The sequence below is a fragment of the Loxodonta africana genome, chromosome 24 (assembly GCF_030014295.1).
Source record: "Loxodonta africana isolate mLoxAfr1 chromosome 24, mLoxAfr1.hap2, whole genome shotgun sequence".
Classification (NCBI taxonomy): Eukaryota; Metazoa; Chordata; class Mammalia; order Proboscidea; family Elephantidae; genus Loxodonta; species Loxodonta africana.
Genome location: NC_087365.1, coordinates 61,900,582 through 61,917,658, shown reverse-complemented (window position 1 = coordinate 61,917,658; position 17,077 = coordinate 61,900,582). Strand labels below are relative to the sequence as shown.

Below are 17,077 nucleotides of genomic sequence, written 5' to 3'. Positions count from 1 at the left end.
AGGCCCGGCTCAAAAAAGACTCAGGGGTCCTTGGCTCGCCCCTTCCCCACGGCTGTATGAGGGCTTGGGTCACTGTCTCAGCTGTCAATTTAAAATTGTATCAGCCTATGCAGTTAACCGCGAGTCACCTAGCTGGCTGAGAATGGGGCTGTGGCTGCTTATATCTAGCATGTACACTACGCAGTGGGGGTTTCATTTCTACAGGTCAAGGATGGCTGCTGCCAGAAAAGGCTACAAAGAATTGGTCCAAATTCTGGAGCTTAGACCACCCCGGGAGATCCGCCAGGTGCTTGGGCTCTGCTGGAGGTGCTGGCCAGTCCCCACATGTCAGGGACTGTCCCCACGTGTCAGGGACCAATTGCCTGGAAAGGGGGGTCCACCAAATCACCCACGGAACATCCCTGCCTTGGCACCCAATTAAGTCACAGGCTTGTAACTCAACACGCAAGTTTCCAAAGAATTGGCACAACTTCCCAGATATTCCTCCTCCTCTGAGGATTGCTTAAAAGCTATCATCTCTGACCCCACTACAGTGAAGCGGGGTGCTTTCAGCCTGGAACTGGCAAGTCCACCTGCTGTCCTGCATGGTGGCCCCAGTGAGGAGCTGGACAGCCCTGTGCCTCATCTCCTTAGCTCCCAGGAACCACGCAAGCATGGAAGCTGCTTCCTGGCAGGAAATGTACCACCCCTGAGGCAGGTTACCTCTGAACTGGTGTTCCTGCCCAGATTTCTGCCTACAGCAGGCCCGGTCAGCTTATTCCCCAAGACCAGCAGGGCCCCCAACTCCTGCCGCCTACAGCAGGCCCGGTCAGCTCATTCCTCAAGACCACCAGGCTCCCCCAACTCCTGCCACCTACAGCAAGCCTGGTCAGCTTATTCCTCAAGACCACCAGTCCCCCCAACTCCTGCCAATATGCTCCCCAAGTGCACTCCAGGCCTGGAACAGACCTTTAGACTAAAACACATGGAACCGTGAATGTGACGCTAGATCTGACTTGGACAGGGGAGTCAGCGGGCTACTTACTGAGCGTTAGGTAAGAGAAAAAAACAAACATTTGCATGTTTATTTATAATTACAATTTACATTACTCCAACAGAGCAGCCCCATTGCTATGTCCTAATTGTTAGCCATGAAGTCCTACAAAAATAAACCCAGCTTTACAGTAACTTAATAATACACAACTAAACCTTTACAGCTAACTGGAAGGGGTTTCGTTACCAAGGTGCTTGTTTTCAAGAAAATGCCCCGTCGTCGGGGACGCATGCTACACTAAGTCTGACCTACCCATGCAACGAGTTTATATGCCCGCCCGCCCGCCCACCCGCCCGCGCCCACCCCCACCCCACCTTGAGAGAGAAAAACACAACTATTTACAATTGAGAGAAGATATGCTCTTGGTCAGCTGAACTAGCAAAAGATTGGCTCATTTCCAAAGTGGACGAGGACACTGCTGTCCTCTGCCAGGGCCCGACACAGAGCCTGCCAGGATCAGGCAGGGGCCTATCCTGGGCTTCAACCCCAACATCAGCCCCTACAGAAGCACACTCTGCACTAAGAAGCTAAGTTCAGTGCCCCATCCTATTCCCAGGGGTCCTCCTGAGCCTCCTCCCTCATCTGCCAGTCCCCAACCTTGACAACCCCACTTCAGGTGGCAGCAAGGCACCCTAGTTTGCTTTACAACATGATCCGCCTGATACCCCGCCCACCCCGCCTGAGCTGGCCCTGGCTCCTGGGGCCCTGCCCTGGACAGCGGGAGTACCAGGCCAGCAGCACCAAAGGCCAGTCTGCTGCAGACACACCTGGCTGCTGTATTTGCCAAATGCAATTTGGTTCCACTTTAGAAGTCAAAGCAGTCATAAAAAGTCACTGAGTGAGGCCCAAGTGGAAACCTTTCTGAAAAATAGCAAACCTTGGGATTAGCTGTGAGCACTGAACGAGAAAAACAGGCCAGGTCACCTCAAGGAGGCCACCTGGGACACGTCCCCCAAAACAAGTGGCTCTAACTTGGACCACTCCACAGTAAGTCCAAAACACAAGTAGCAGGGCGCGAACTTTCCACAGTAAACAAAGCGACCCGTGTCTCGCCCAAGAAGTGCGGCGTCTTCCACGTTGTCCTGTCCTCACGTACGCAGCTCCTTCTGTGCCGCCTCAGCGGGAGCCTGCAAAGACACACCACCACCAAGCTGGCTTCCACAGCACGTCTGGTTAGGCAGCGACCCAGGGTCAGCCAGGTGCTGTGGCCTGAGTGGGGACAGGAGCCTCTCACTCTCCCTCGGTCGGCCAGGGCTGCCCACGGGGAAAACTGAGCACTTGGGTCAGTAAGGCAGCTCCCTGTCCCCTCTGGCCTCCCCAAGGGCTAGGGAGGGCCAGCACTGGACACTCCCTCACCGCCCCACAGGGGAAGCTCTGCCTAGAGCCTGAACCTCATGCAAGCAAGCCCCAGGACATCGTTAAAATGCAGACTCTGCTCAGGGCAGGTAGGTGGGCTGAGACTCAGAGTGCTACAAGCTCTTGCCTGCTGACCACACTCTGAGAAGATTCTAGCCCACACAACACTGCAGGGGGCTTCCACCACACTGGGGCCTGGGCCCCCCAGGGGTTGCGGTAGCTGGTCTGGGGATCCCTCCCTGGGGACCCTGGCACAGCTGGTCTTTGTTGGGGTCAGGGCTCGGGTTGCAGTCTTGCCATTTCTAAGTACGCCCAAGTATTTAGAAGGTCCCCGCCCTCAAGGGGCCCTTGACCCTTGGGGCTTTTCTTCAAAACAGAGCAGCCCACTCCCTGGCTCCAAGCTCTTCCTGAGGAGGCTTCCCACCCAGCCTGTAGTCTCGATCCAAAAAGTTCCATCACTCACGTCGGGCTGCATCCTCACACCCTACCAGTCCCAGCTCTGTGGGTGGTTGGGTTGCGACGAGCTGTGCCGGTGCCTCGACCCCCTCGAAATCCACCCCGGAAGCTGCGGCCACGCAGAAACCTTCCTGATACCCCAAAGGTCTCCGTGTTGAGCTTCCTTTCTTCAGCCCACGTAGTACGCCTGGAACTGAACCCCAGACACAGCACATAAGAATTACAGCCGCTGCTCGTACCGACTCAGCGTCTGAACCAGCCTCAGCGCCCATGAACAGACTGACACAATCCATTTCACAGGTGAACAGACCCTGTCAAGACTCTGGAGCCCAAGACCTAGCTACACTTCACACCAGGCCTGCTGCTCTCCACAGACAGGCTGCCTAATGGGGCCCTCGCCCATCATCCAGGACCAGGGTCCCACACAAGTTCATGACAGGCTCCAGGACAGGCAACTCACACCCCTCCAGGATCAAGTGACCGCTGGAAGAGGACACTGGGCTAGATGAAGCTTGTGCTTTCTGGGGTGGGGGCAAGGGGACAAAGCACCAGCCCCCCACACTCTTCCTGACGCACCCTTCCACACCCAACTGGGTTGCTCCTTGAGCCCATTCCACACCCAGTGGTGCACCCACACTGCAGGCTCCCGTTCAACACATCCAAACTGGGGACCTCACCTCCTGCCCGAAACCTGCTGCCCCCACTGGCCTCCTCAGTCAGAGGCAGCAACTTCACCTTGTGCACAGGACCCAGCCCCTCAGCCCTCTCCATCACCCTATTCCAAGACAGCTGGGTTACCTCGAAGGCCCCCAGTGACCACCAGCTTCTGTACCTGTGCACCACTAGCCCACTCTCGACAAGTGCAGAGGAAACATCTGGTGCCATCATCCCTCAGCCCACACCCACTCACGGCTCCCCACAGCACCCAGAGTCATGCCAGAACCGTCAGTGACCTGTGAAGCCCTGCTCTCAGCCAGCGCCCTGTCTGGGAACACCGCCCTCTCCTTTACCACATGCCTGCCCCTGCACTTTGCTGCCTTGGCCCATGCTGCTATTTTCCCCAGGGCAGCCTACTTCCTGTTCTAGCTGTTCATAGCCTGTTTCCCCTGCCAAAACCCAAGTGTGGGGAAGGTGAGGAGGGGGCTTTCCCATCTTGCTTATGTGGGAAGACAAGCTCCCCATCTTGCTTTCTGGGATGTCTTCCATGGCCAGGTGTGTGTCTGGTATAAGTTGTGCACTGAATGGACCAAGTCTCCTGTGCCACGCCCATTCCACAGGCCTCATCTACCCACCGTCTAGGCTTTCCTCTGGGACGACACACCAGTACCAGCAGTCAGGTGCTAAAAATTTAAGCAGCCTGCGCTCGGTCCTTGGCCTCAAAACATTAAGTGAGAAAACAGCGTGGCCAGAAGGCTGCAGCCCGCTGCTTCGGGTACCAAGGCTGTCGGGCCACCAAGGCCAGCTGAAGAAAAACAAGCAGGCCAAGGCAAGGTGTAGCAGGACTCAAAGTCCAGTTTCCTTAGGAGAACAGGAATACTTAGTCCGGCCCTCACGGGATGGAGAGGTGAGGGCGGACTTCACCTCGGCTGCAACTCTGCAGGTGCCTGTGACCGCTGAAGGACACCCAGGTCGCACCTACTGTGGAACAACGCAGGCACCACTAGGACTGACATTATCTGTTACGACAAACCCAAGTGTGATGCTAAGATGCTTGACTTGACCTTGGCCATGGAGACACAGCACCTAAGTCAGGTCCTCTTGAGGTGTGCAGGGTATCTGTTCCACCCGTCCGCTCAGGCTCACCTGGTCTTGAGTTCAGAGGAGATGTTGTCAAAGAACGACTTGGACTTGTCATAGTAGCAGTTGGGCCCCAGAAGGTCCTCCTCAACGGGGGTCTCATCATTCTGGGTTGCTACTGCTGGGTCCTTCTCTTCCCCCTTCTCAGCTTTGTCGTCTGTGGAGAGAAGTAGAGCCTGCTTTAATGTAGGCAGGGTCTGCTCGGCGTGCACTCCGGCCACATCGGTGCCTTACACTAAGTGGAAATCTCCTCACAACTGCTCACTGCTCGGCTCCCTGTGCCCTTGTAATGGGTGCACAGAATCTGCTGCTTACCCCAGGAGAATGATTCCACTCACCCCCTCATCTCGTTCCTTCCTAGATGACGTGGTTTCCACACTGGTCCCCACCCCACTGGCTCCCTGTGACCCCTCTCCTTTTAACACGCTCCTTCAGGCAACGTGAGTTTTCACGTAACGGGTCAGACCTTTAACGTTTAGTTTCTTCTTAAATTCCTTGTCCAGCTCCTCTCGGTTGAACTGAGCATTCGCACTCTCAAAGTCAAAGTCGCCTTCAAACTTGATAGTGTTTTCCTTCACAGCAGCTGGGCGGTTTTGCCCTCTGGGGCGGTTCCTTGTCCGCCGGTTCCCTGGAGAGGACAGACACACATGGCTGGAGTCAGCCACCGGCTTGGTGAGGTATTTCCAAGGATGATTTCAAAAGTAGTTTGCTTGGTGCTGCAGACCTCGTTACTACAGATACAGCCCACAGACAACAAAAAGGGAGCACAGCACCCTGAGACAACAAGTCTATGCAGAGATAGGCACCCTGCACCCCTTGAGATGATCGCCCAAAAAGCAGCAGGTGGGAGGAGCAAGCAAAGCTCAACTTGGTCACTCCTGGCCCAGAACTGGAAGGGCAGCAGCTGTACCTGATCTTCTCCTCTGAGGTCTCCTGTTCTCGTCGTTCACCAGCCCTTGATTCTGCACAGCTGCAGGCTGAGCTCCATCTAGGCGCCAAAGGACAAATTAAGGCAAAGCCTCTGCGAAAGCCAGCAGCCCAGCGACAGAAGCCGCCCACCACCACACCTGCGCAGCAGCACTGGGGGAAGCAGAGGCCCACCTGGCCAGGCCCCAGGGGCTTAGGGCCGGGAGGGTCTCTGGTGGTGGGTCTGTTTTTACACCACCCCACTCTGAAACCCGGAGGTGAGCGCTAAGGAGGGAGCGGACAGTGTTCAAGTACCGTTGGGGGTCTTGCTGCTTGGCTGGGCCTGGCGACCGTTGAGCTGCACCCCTGCAGACCCCTTGCCAGGCAACAGCTTTTTGGTGCTCAGGTTATCAACAGAACCAGTCTGAACGGCCTGCTCCACCATGGGACTCTTGCCGACTGGGATGGATGGAAAACCAGGCCCTGAGTTGGGGACAGGAGGAGGATTTAAATCAGAAAAGAAGAAAGCCTCACACCCCCAGCCAGTTCTCTTCAGGCCAGCACGTCAGGGGAGAGACAAAGGAAACAGCCTAGACAGTTCTACCAAGCCCAGGTCAAGCCCCCAACAGGGCACACCTCTCCAAGGCTAGCTCGGACAGAAAAGTCGGTCACGCCGCCTGACAGCACCAGCCAGCACCAAGTCCAGCTCACCTCTGGGAGCCTCAAGCACACTGACCTCAGGGAACCAAGCAGGGACAAACATCCTGCCTGCAATAGGCCTTCCCAGGTCGCACAGACCTGGCTTTCCTAAAATCACATACATTACAACCCCAACTGAGCTGCTGAATTCAGGATCCGAGAATGTTTCATTCTCGTGCATGCTAGACAAGACCAGCCCGGTCTACCACCTTCTAGAAAATGCCATGGGTACTGAATTCTAGACTACTACAGTTTTGATTAAGGTGTGACAAATTTAAAAAGATACAGCAGTAAAAGCTGCACTTCAGAGAAATGACAGCCATGCTCGTCTCCAGGGTCAACATATGGGGTTGAGGCTCCAGTGGCCTCGTTATAGGCATCCCTGGCCTCACCAGACCCCCTGACACAGAAGAAAAGGGCAACGCAGGGTACACACAGGCACTCTTCTTTCTAGATTCCTGGGTCTGTGGGTACTACTCAATTCTGGACTCTAAGAGGTATACAGAGATGTGAACCAGAACAAATAAGCCCTAACCAGGGACAGCTATAACTGGAGGGCAGCCCAACAAGAGATAAAAACTTTTGTAATGGGACAGAAACCAGAAAAATCACCATGGAGAAAGTCCAGTAACCAGGTCAGAAACACGGGTGGGCAGGCTGGGGGTGGCCTCAGTATTCAAAGTGTTCTCTCACAGAATGCACCCACCCCACGCTGTCTGGCCTGGCACCCCTCAGTGCTGGAGGACCCTTGAGGGACAGACACAGCTTATGGCTGTTTCACACTCATGCTATAACTAGACGGCCTCATGTACTTTTCATAAAACCAAACCATTTTTTTAAGAAACCAAAACTCCATGAGCAACTGTATGTCAACGGTCCCAAGAACAATGAAATTACCTAACATAGCTTTTACATGGGAAAAAAGCTAACTCTGTAAATCAGGTACGCTGGCGTCAACGTAAGATTTGGACAAGGACCCTCGTGAGATAACACACTGACAGTTGCTGTGTGCCCCAGGAGAGCCCAAGCTACCATCTTGGATGAAGTTCATGTAACAGTCAGGTTCCAGCCTGCAGCAAAGCATGCGGTACCGTACACGAAACAGGCGTATGTGAGAAGTATCAACATGAACTTCAGAGCTTCAGGTAAAATGACAAGTACGTGGACAGGGAAAGTAACCCCAGGAGGTGCTGCCCCCTCAGCAGACGGATGGGACATCCTACTATCAGTGAGTGGCCGGCAGGGCAGCCCTTGCTCACCTCATCAAGCAGCGTGGGATAATCACCCAAGTTTTAACGGGGCTTGGTATTAACGAAGATGCCTGAAGCCCAGCTCCTCAGTGCTCTGAACTGCCTCAGGTCCCACACAGACCAAGAAGCAGTTCGGGGTGTGAGCAGGTCCCACTGTGGTTTAAATAGCTGCCCTCAATCTAGACGCATACGTTCCCGGCCATCTCTAACGTGTCTGGGACCCAACGAACCCCCAGGAAGCTGCCTTCTGTGAGAAGGAGTCTCCCACACGTGCAGTGGAGGCCCAGACCAGAGCAGACTTGGACCCAGAATACACAGAGGAGCCTAAGGATGCTGGGCGGGACCTAAAGCTACAGCCACCGCACTGCTGGCCTGCAGGTTCACTCCTGCTCTGTGACAACCACTGTGCTGCTGGCCTGCAGGTTTACCCCTGCTCTGTGACAACCACTGTGCTGCTGACCTAGTGGTTTACCCCCTGCTCTATTACGACCACCATGTGTTGCTGACCTACTGGTTTACCCCTGCTCTGTAACAACAACCGTGCTGCTGACTACTGGTTTACCCCCTTGCTCTGTGACGACCACCGTGCTGCTGGCCTGCAGGTTCACCCCTGCTCTGTGATGATCACTGTGCTGCTGGCCTACTGGCACCCCCTGCTCTCAGAGTGGTTTGCAAGACAGCATGCAGTTCTTCCACACTGCTGTTACCCTTGGATGTGAGCTGGTGTGGCTCTGAAGACATGTCAAGCTCTGACACAGGCTGTGGAGATGGAGAAGAGCTAGGGCTGGAAGCAGCAGCTGAGGCTGGTGGGCTTACCAACTTCTCTGAAGGAAGATAAAAAAAAACAGCGAAACAGAGAATACACATCAGTGAAGATGCACCATCTCGTGCCCAGCAACCTCCCGGGGGACATGCACTCACACAATGTATTTTAGAAACTGGACAAGGAGGCCGAGGGCCACCTATCACGCTAAGAACAGCGACAGAGACAGACAGGACGTTTGGTAGCAAGCGGCAGGCAAACACGGTTTGGGGTCTGGTCACAGTGCACCCCACCTCTACACCTCCCCACTAGCGGATGCACAGGGCGGTTCTGGACACATCCCCAAAGTCGCGTCCCGACAAGGATGTGTGTCGGACAGCACCTTACTCAGGGAGGCCTACCTCAACTGAATCTTACAGGACTACGGTGACAGGGAGGGTGACTTTTATAATTACTAGCTTTCACATGTGCAAGTGGTTAGGCCATCTGTAACCACATGCCAATAATCTCTGCATTGACGCAGATATGCCAGAGCTCCACCCAGACCCAGGCTCACGTTTCAAATGAACTCTGATTTGCCTCTGACTCAGAATGGCTGCCTCTTCTGCCCTAAATTGAGTAGTGACTAAGCTTTCTGATTACTTGACGTTTCGCTGGGTAACTCATAGGAGAAGACGCAGGTCAGAGACTTTGGCTCTGCGTCCTCACAGTCACAAGCACAAGCAGCTTACCAGAGGGACATTACTCACCGAGACCTAGGGAGGCTGCGTACTGCTGGCTGAGCAGGGAGCTGGCTGCCAGCTGGCTGTAGGGGGGCATCCCTCGGAAGGGGCTGTAAGGCACGTGTGGCTGAAAGGACGACGTGGAGGCCGAGCCCAGGGAAGACTGGACAACGAGAACACAATTAGAGCAGCGCAAAGCCTCTGCGGCCCCGCAGCCTGCACTCAGAGCACCTGTTCGGACGGGACAAGCACCCCACTGTCCTCCTGTATTTCTGAAACAATCAGATGGTTCCCAGAGTTGAGCTTCAGGAAGACTCACACGAGATTATAGCTTCCTTTTCCACTTAATTTCTTCCCCGTTTCCTGTGTCTGTGTAACTGTGACAATCACCCCCCACCTGATGAAAACCCTCCAGCGGCCCCCACTGCCATCAGGTAGCCTCGTGGTCCCTGGAGCCCCGACGCATGCACGCAGCCGGAGCACGTAGCTGGGGAACTGTCCGCAGCTCCGGAACGTCCCCCTTCTGTCCTGCCCCCCTGCTGCCTCAGCCAGGCCTTCCCACCTCCTTCGCCTGCTACTTCCTGTCCCTCGAGGCTTGGCCCACCTAACCTCCAACCTTTCAGTAGTCTGGCCCAGGTGCCGCTCCTTGTGCTCCACCTTCCAGGCAGGGTGCAGAGCATGAACCCGGGGAGCCAATAAATACCTCAACTAACAAGTGAAGAAAGCATTAACCTGGGCCTCAGTGTCCTAAACAAGACATGCTCTCATAGCACAACGGGCAGCCACGTGGTACAAGCCTTGCAGATCTAGCTTCCTAGTCACATGATTTAACATCTAGACGGCGTTAAGAGAGCAAGTCCTGCTGCCCCTACTAGGATCTCTCACTCCTCTCCACCCATTCAGGCTTTAGATTTATCCCACCGAAAACAAAAAACCAATACCGTTCCCTAGGCACCCAAAACCAGACAAGAGGCGCTGCCCCTTCACACCACACGTGCACGCAGACATAAAGACACAGAGAGAAGAACATACGCGATGACAAAGTAAGAGACACACAGACACAGACAGACATACACACAGAAACACAGACAAACGCACAAAAAAAATAACACACGTGGACAGAAGTATAGACCAACAAAGTCAAAGAGAAACACACACACGAGTCTCCTTCCCTGGGGCCCAGCTGACAGCATACTCCACACACACATATAGAAAGACACACACAGGCCGCCTTCCCCGGGGCCCCGCTAACAGCACAGCCACCTCCTGAAAGCTGCCTGGATCCAGGTCTTCCACAGGAACGTCAACAGCCTTGACCAAATCCATCCCCTTTCCTCTTCATTGAAAGGTTACCCCTTGGGTTGAGTATTCCGGCCAGACAGATGACAACCAGTTTCACTTGGGCACCAGCACGCATCAGAAGCCATGCCACAGCAGCTCAGTGACACGCTTACCTGTACAATGGCAGGATCCTGAGGAAGCGTGTGCTGAGCTTTTGGAGGTTCGCACACGGTGATGTCTTTGATGTCACTTCCACGGAAAATGATGTACTCGTAAATCTCCTCTCTCGGGGGGGCAGGCCTATCTGTGGGGCGGTCTTCAGTACCAAAAGACCTCACTTGAGAGATAAGAAGAGCCAAGTATAAGACTGTCATCCATAGCCAAGCACACCAATCACCTCTCTAGCACAACAGCTCCACACCTTCCAAAGACAGAAGAGGACCCAGCAGGCCCCTTCCCCCGAGCACGTCCACATGCAGCACCCGGATCTTATGCTGCAGCACTGACTTGGCACTCTGACTTTCAGCGAACGATACCTACAGAATTAAGCCACCTGACAGAGCCCACAAGGAACAATCTCATGCTGACAGTTCCATGACATGCCAGCTCCCTAACGCAAACGCACCTACGTGCAGGACTCCCAACTAGTCCTAAGTTAAACAGCTGACAGCTGGCTTAGCCTGAAACCTCCCCAGGGAACAATGCTCTTCAGGAGAGAAGCCAGTGAGCTGTGCCATCCCCCTTCCTTCTTCCCACCATCAGCCTTGAACAGCTGTTTCGGTAGTGAAAATACTGGCGGAGGAGGGAACCCAGAACCTGAGTGGTCACTCTCTCCTAAGCTGCAGAACCGGAGGCACTGCCCTGATAGGCAGGGCTCAGGGGTCCCATCTTTGCTTCACAGGAACTCAGGCGCATATCGAGGCTTGAGGGCAGCCTCCCTAAACTACAAGCACAACTCCTGCTGAGTACTGGGGGGCAGGGGCTCAGCTTCTCTAACAGACAGCTTCTATCAGGTGCAGCACCAGGAGAAAAAGGAGCCTTCTACGCTGAAACGTTCCCGTTCCCGCAGTAGCAGTGCAGTCTCCACTCCGGGAAGCACGACTATGTCCAGAAGGCCTGGGGCTCCCTCTGTGGCAGCAGCCTCAGCACACCTCCCGGCAGAGATCCTGACCCACCACAGTGGCCCTGACCTGGCACAAAAAGGGCTGGTTTCTGCAGACCTAGGTCCACAAGGGCTGTTTTCCAAACGGCAGGAGTACCTGCCCATCTTCTGTAGAGTGTGGACCACCTTCTCCCTCAGCAAGCTCAGAAAACATCCTGGACTGATGTAGAACCCCAAGTCTAAGTCTAGCCGAGCCTACCCAAGTTTGTCACCAAGGGGTAAGCCTCAGCATCTGGGAGAGGATAGGAAAACTGAGCTGCTGCCATTAAGAAGTGGTATTTGTTCCAGCTCAAGACCCCAGATGCTTAATGGGTTCCAGAAAGGCCTGAGAATTCATGTTCTCTCCCCCCTCAGCCTGTGAAGGTCCCTAAGCCTGTGAAGGCCTCTGGGACACTCCTGGCCCCTTGCACCGCCTCTCGCCTCCCCCCCCCCGAGTTCCCTTTCTTGGCCCAGCTGTACCCTCCCGTCCCAAGGGCAGGTGAGCAGCAGGCTTGACTTCAGACAGCCCCCCAGGGTCTAAGCGGGACGCGCCCTGCCTCCACTCCGCCCCGGCGCACAATGACGCTGCTGTGGGGCCGCAGGGCCGAGGCGAGACTATTGTGTGGCTTGGGTGCGCTCGGGGCACTCTCCAACAGGGGCGGGAGCGGGGGACAAGAGGAGCTGGGGGCCGTCGCGGGGGTAAAGGTGACAGACATTCTTGGGGAGAAAAAAGTGTGGAGGGAAGCATCGTGGGGGAGGAGGAATCCTGGGGGGGAAAGGGGCGTCGTGGTGGCGAGAAAGTAGGGGCATACCTAGGGGAGGAAAGGTCGCAAGGATTTGTCCGGGGGGGGGCGTTTGGGCTAGGACAGAGCCCGAGGGGCGTCGTGGGTGTGGGGATGTCGCAAAGGGAGGCGTCGTGGGGGAGGGAAGAGCGCGGGAGGCGTCATGAGAGTGCTCTGCGGGAGAGAAGGGAGTTCTCTGGGGGCGAAAAGAAGGGTATGCATCCTTGGGGGAGGGGAGGTCGGGGGCTGCGTCCTGGGGGAGGGCGTCGCGCAAGGAGCATCGCGGGGGGCGCACTAGCGGAAGAAAGGGTGCGAGGAGGAGTTCTCTGGGGGCGGGAAGGGCGGAGAGCATCCTCGAGGGGAGGTCTGGGGGGGCGTCCTGGGGGAGAGTGGAGCATGAGGGTCGTCGAGGGGGACGCTCTGGAGGAGGGGAGGGTCCCCCGGGGTAGGGCAGGCGGCGGACGTGAGGTGGTCTGGGCACGGGTCCGGGCAGTCGCACCGGTGGGAGAGCCACCCAGAGGCGGGGGCCGGGCTCGGGCGGTTGGGCCGGCTCCGCGGGCGTACCTTTGGCGAGCGCCACGGTGGAGTTGTCCGTATCGATAGTGTAGAGGATGCCCTCGTAGCGAATCTGCGCCTTGGAAATGAGACTGATCTTGCTGCCCAGGTACGGGGTGCCCGAGGAGCCGCTCATGGCGGCGGCCGGCCGCGGGGCTGGGGCGAGGCGCCGGGCCGCGGCCTGCTCCGCCGCCGCCTCACGCTCGCCTCGCCGCCCGCTCCTCCGCGCCTCGGCCCGCCGCCGCGCCGCCTGCTCGCTGCCGCCCAAGAGCCCTGCGCGGGGACCAGGCGGGCCAAGAAGGGCGCCGCCGGGCTCTGAGGGGCGCGGGAAGAAGGGGCGCAGCAGCCACATCCGGGTCCCCGCGGAGCGCTCCGCCCCCGCACCTCCCATTGGCCCGCCGCGCCGGCCTCCCTTTAAAGATGGCCGCACCGCCAGCCCGGGGGCGGGCCCGCGCCCTGCGCCTGCGTAGCGCGACGTCCCCGCCCCCCCGCCCCCCGCCCCTCCTGTTCCCGGCGGGCCCTGCGAAAAGCGGGGAGCACGAGACTGCGCGCGCCGTGGAAGGGGTTGGAATCCAGCGCGGAAGCGCGCGTGTTCGGAGGGGGTGTTCGTGTGCAGACCGCGGGGTGGGGCCAGCCTCAGTTTCTCCGTCTGCGTTATCCGGGTCCGCACAGCCTCTCCGTGGCATGGGTTCGAGGGTGGTAGGGCGGCCGTGCGCCCCGCGGCCGTCGACCGGGTGCGCTTCCCCGTTCCACGTCCCGCGGTCCGAGATCGGCGCGCGGCGTCCGGGGGGCTCCCGATGGGCCCGGAGGGAAGCAGGGGGAGGGCCCGCTCCTCGCGCGGCCCCGCGCCCAGGCCGTGCAGTCTCTCAGGGAGGACAACAGTAAAGCGCAGTGGCACCGGCATCCAGCACTTCCGGCGGGTCAGCCCCTAAATATAACGCGCTGAGACACTCCTTAACCCCGGATCTCCTCCCAGACCTGCGGCGCCTGGTGGCTGGCAGGGCCCCAGGCCCCACCTGTCCTGGCCCTGCCCGCTCGCCCCTGCGCCCTACCCCGCTGGCAAGGAGGCTGGAGCCCCGGAGGGCAATAATGTAGTACGGTCCCCAACCCCGTTTATTTCGCTACGCCCCTCAAGCGGCACCTCGCACAATAAGCAGTTAATACGCATGTGCGGCTGTTTATTTCTCCTTGACCCGTGCTGGCTCCTGAAAATTAAGTGGGTGGTGACCTGCGTTGTATGTAAGTAAAACTGGAAACATTAGAAAGCGCGCTACATAGGGACTGAGGAGACGTATTATTTATGAAGTGCTTATTTCACGTGTACACATGTACGTGTGTACTTGATCAGAGCTGAAAGCCGTGATCAGAACAATTCACCTGCCATGTGAGACACGGAATTTTGACTACCCCATTTTACAGCGGAGGAGGTGCGTTCAGGGCAGGCCTGGAGGGGTCCGAGCCAGGCTCTCTGCCAAGCACCGCACCAGAGCAACCAGACCCCTGCAACATCCAGCCAGAGAACAGTAGTTTGACGAAGAGAGCTCAGGGGAAGCAGACAAGAAGCTGGAAAAGTCTTCCAGGTGTGTCTGCCAGGACTTACCTGCACACCCTGGAATTCCTTGCCTCCTGGGAAACAGCACCAACAAGGAGCACAAGCAGTGAAGCTGCGGTTAGACCAGCCCAGTAAGAGAGGTGCTGGGGATCGGCTCATCTGCCCCTAGGAGGAAGATCCAGGCTCTCATCCTGTCCTCCGGCTTACTGAGGTGCACCTGTCTGCACTAGGCGCTGACGGGGGTCTCCTGGGCACCTCACATCAGCTGGCCTGGTGATCCCACTGTTCTGCCGAGGTTGAGAGCTAACTGTTATAGACCTCTTTACCCCACAGAGCAGGGCACCTATCCTCTACCTTATACCTCCTGGTTTTTGAGCCACAAGCCTGTTTGTGTTAGGGGTGGGGCTGCGTTCTCAGGGCACATGAGCTGATGCTCTCTTAGAAAGAGGAACTGCATCCCAAGCCTGTGGAGTCCAGGTAATGGGCCTCAGGGCCAGGGCAAGAGGCAGCTCCAGAGACCTCCCAAATGCTGCCAGGCTTCTGGTAGTGCAGCAGGGTGGGTCCCTGAAGACAAGCGGCAGTGCGAGTGCCTGGGCGGGGTAAAGGCCTAAAAATACACGTGGTGTCCAGGCCCAAGAATGCAGGAGTCTTGCCCGAAGTGGGAGCAGGAGCGTGCCCTCGACCTGATCTAGGAGGGCATTGGTGCAGATTGTTTTCCAGACTGGGCCACACCCCACCTGGCACCTCCACCCTAAAAGCCCTGTAACAGCACGCAAGCTTTAGTACAGAGAGCAGAGCTTCTGGGAGGCCCTGGACAGGTCAGACCCTCTGCTGCAGTTTCCCCGTCTGCCCTGTTCATCTCGTTGGTGGATGTGAGGACCCTAGCAGCTGCTAATGCTTGTGAAGGGCTTTGTGGACGGCCAGGGGCCCGCTCATGGCAGATAGGGTGGGTGGTGGACAAAGAGGCAGCTGGGAGGTTTCCACTGCAGCCAGAGCCACTGATGAAGCTCCCGTGGTGAGTACGCAGGAGAGCAGTGTGGTCTCCAGGGAGACAGGTGTGAGCACCTGGAGGAGGGAGCCCACCTGGTTGTCCCCACACACTAGCTGAGGTCCTCCAGGTACGTGAGGCGGACTGCCACAGAACCATTTTGTGGCTCTACTGTGTCCGCAAGAAAGAATGGCCAGTACAGCTGCTGATTTCAGGGACCAGAAGGCTCTGGGTGGCACAAGCGGCTGAGTGCTGGTCTCCTTGCTGAGAGGTTGGTTGATTCAAACTCACCCAGAGGCACCTCCGAAGAAAAGCTTGGCAGTCTGCTTCCGAAAGGTAACAACCTTCAAAACCCTATGGAGCACAGTTTTATTCTGCACATGTGGGGTCACCATGAAATGGACTCCACTCGATGGCAGCTGGTTAGTTTTTTACCAGGGCTTCCAACTAGTTCATTCTGGTTTGAACCCCTGCTGATAACTTGCATTTCCATCTCAGATACACTGCATCAGAACCTGTGGTTTAACAAGATCCCCAGGTGATTCTCACATGTAAATTTTGAGAACCCCTGCTTTACTAGTGGTTCTCAGAATTGGTCCCTAACCAGCAGCATTAGCATCGCCTGAGAACTTGCTGGGTACAGACTCTCAGCAAGGGTTTGAGGCCGATGGAACTGGTTCAAAGCCCTGGTTTTTACTGTGTTTCTAGCAGGATCTCAAACCGGTTCATTCAGATTTGAACTCCTGCTGGAGATTTGCATTTCTAGCAAGTTCTAATAAGCTAATGCTGTGGTTTAGGGACCTGTGGTAGAGTGAATTACTTAATATGGCCCTTCTAGTTTTTTTTTTTTTTTTGCCATAGTCTTTGTAATGCCCATCAAATAACTGGGTGTGGGGGGGGAGGAGGGAGAGTGGGAGAGGGTTATTTACTGATTAGTAGATAAGAACTACTTTAGGTGAAGGGAAGGACAATACTCAATACACGGAAGGTCAGCTCAGCTGGACTGGACCAAAAGCAAAGAAGTTTCCGGGATAAACTGAATGTTTCAAAGGTCAGAGGAGCAAGGGCAGGGGTTTGGGGACTATGGCTTAAGGGGACTTCTAAGTCAATTGGCAAAATAATTCTATTATGACAGCATTCTGCATCCCACTTTGAAATGTGGCATCTGGGGTCTTAAATGCTAGCAAGCAGCCATCTAAGATGCATCAATGGGTCTCAACCCACCTGGATCAAAGGAGAATGAAGAACACCAAGGTCACACGATAACTAAGAGCCCAAGAGACAGAAAGGGCCACATGAACCAGAGACTTACATCATCCTGAGACCAGAAGAACTAGATGGTGCCCGGCCACAACCAATGACTGCCCTGACAGGGAGCACAATAGACAACCCCTGAGGGAACAGGAGAACAGTGGGATGCAGACCCCAAATTCTCATAAAAAGACCATACTTAATGGTCTGACTCAGACTAGAGGAATCCTGGCGGTCATGGTGCCCAAACCTTCTGTTGGCCCAGGACAGGAACCATTCCTGAAGACAACTCACCAGACATGGAAGGGACTGGACAGTGGGTAGGAGAGAGAAGCTGATGAAGAGTGAGCTACTTGTATCAGGTGGACACTTGAGACTGTGTTGGCATCTCCTGTCTGCAGGGGAGAGAGGAGGGTGGAGAGGGTTAGAAACTGGCGAAATTGTCACGAAAGGAGAAACTGTAAGGGCTGACTCATTAGAGGGAGAATAAGTGGGAGCATGGAGTAAGGTGTATATGAGCTTATATGTGACAGACTGACTTGATT

General features: G+C 56.1%; 1 protein-coding gene across 2 annotated transcripts; it reads right to left on the bottom strand.

Moving 5' to 3' along the window:
• Positions 1–1,341: 1,341 nt before the first annotated feature.
• On the bottom strand, positions 1,342–12,919 carry LSM14B (LSM family member 14B). Of its 2 annotated transcripts, XM_064276305.1 has the most exons (10): positions 12,751–12,917; positions 10,437–10,600; positions 9,010–9,145; positions 8,205–8,321; positions 5,864–6,031; positions 5,553–5,630; positions 5,109–5,270; positions 4,649–4,799; positions 2,853–3,038; positions 1,342–2,160 (listed from the first exon to the last, which is right to left on the bottom strand). In XM_064276305.1, the coding sequence occupies exons 1-9, from the start codon at positions 12,875–12,877 to the stop codon at positions 2,867–2,869; spliced, it is 1,275 nt and encodes a 424-aa protein (XP_064132375.1). In that variant the 5' UTR covers positions 12,878–12,917; the 3' UTR covers positions 1,342–2,160; positions 2,853–2,866. The 2 variants fall into 2 exon arrangements, with proteins under 2 accessions (XP_064132375.1, XP_064132376.1); XM_064276306.1 differs by lacking the exon at positions 5,864–6,031 and having other exon boundaries at positions 12,751–12,919.
• Between the last annotated feature and the right edge of the window lie 4,158 nt (positions 12,920–17,077).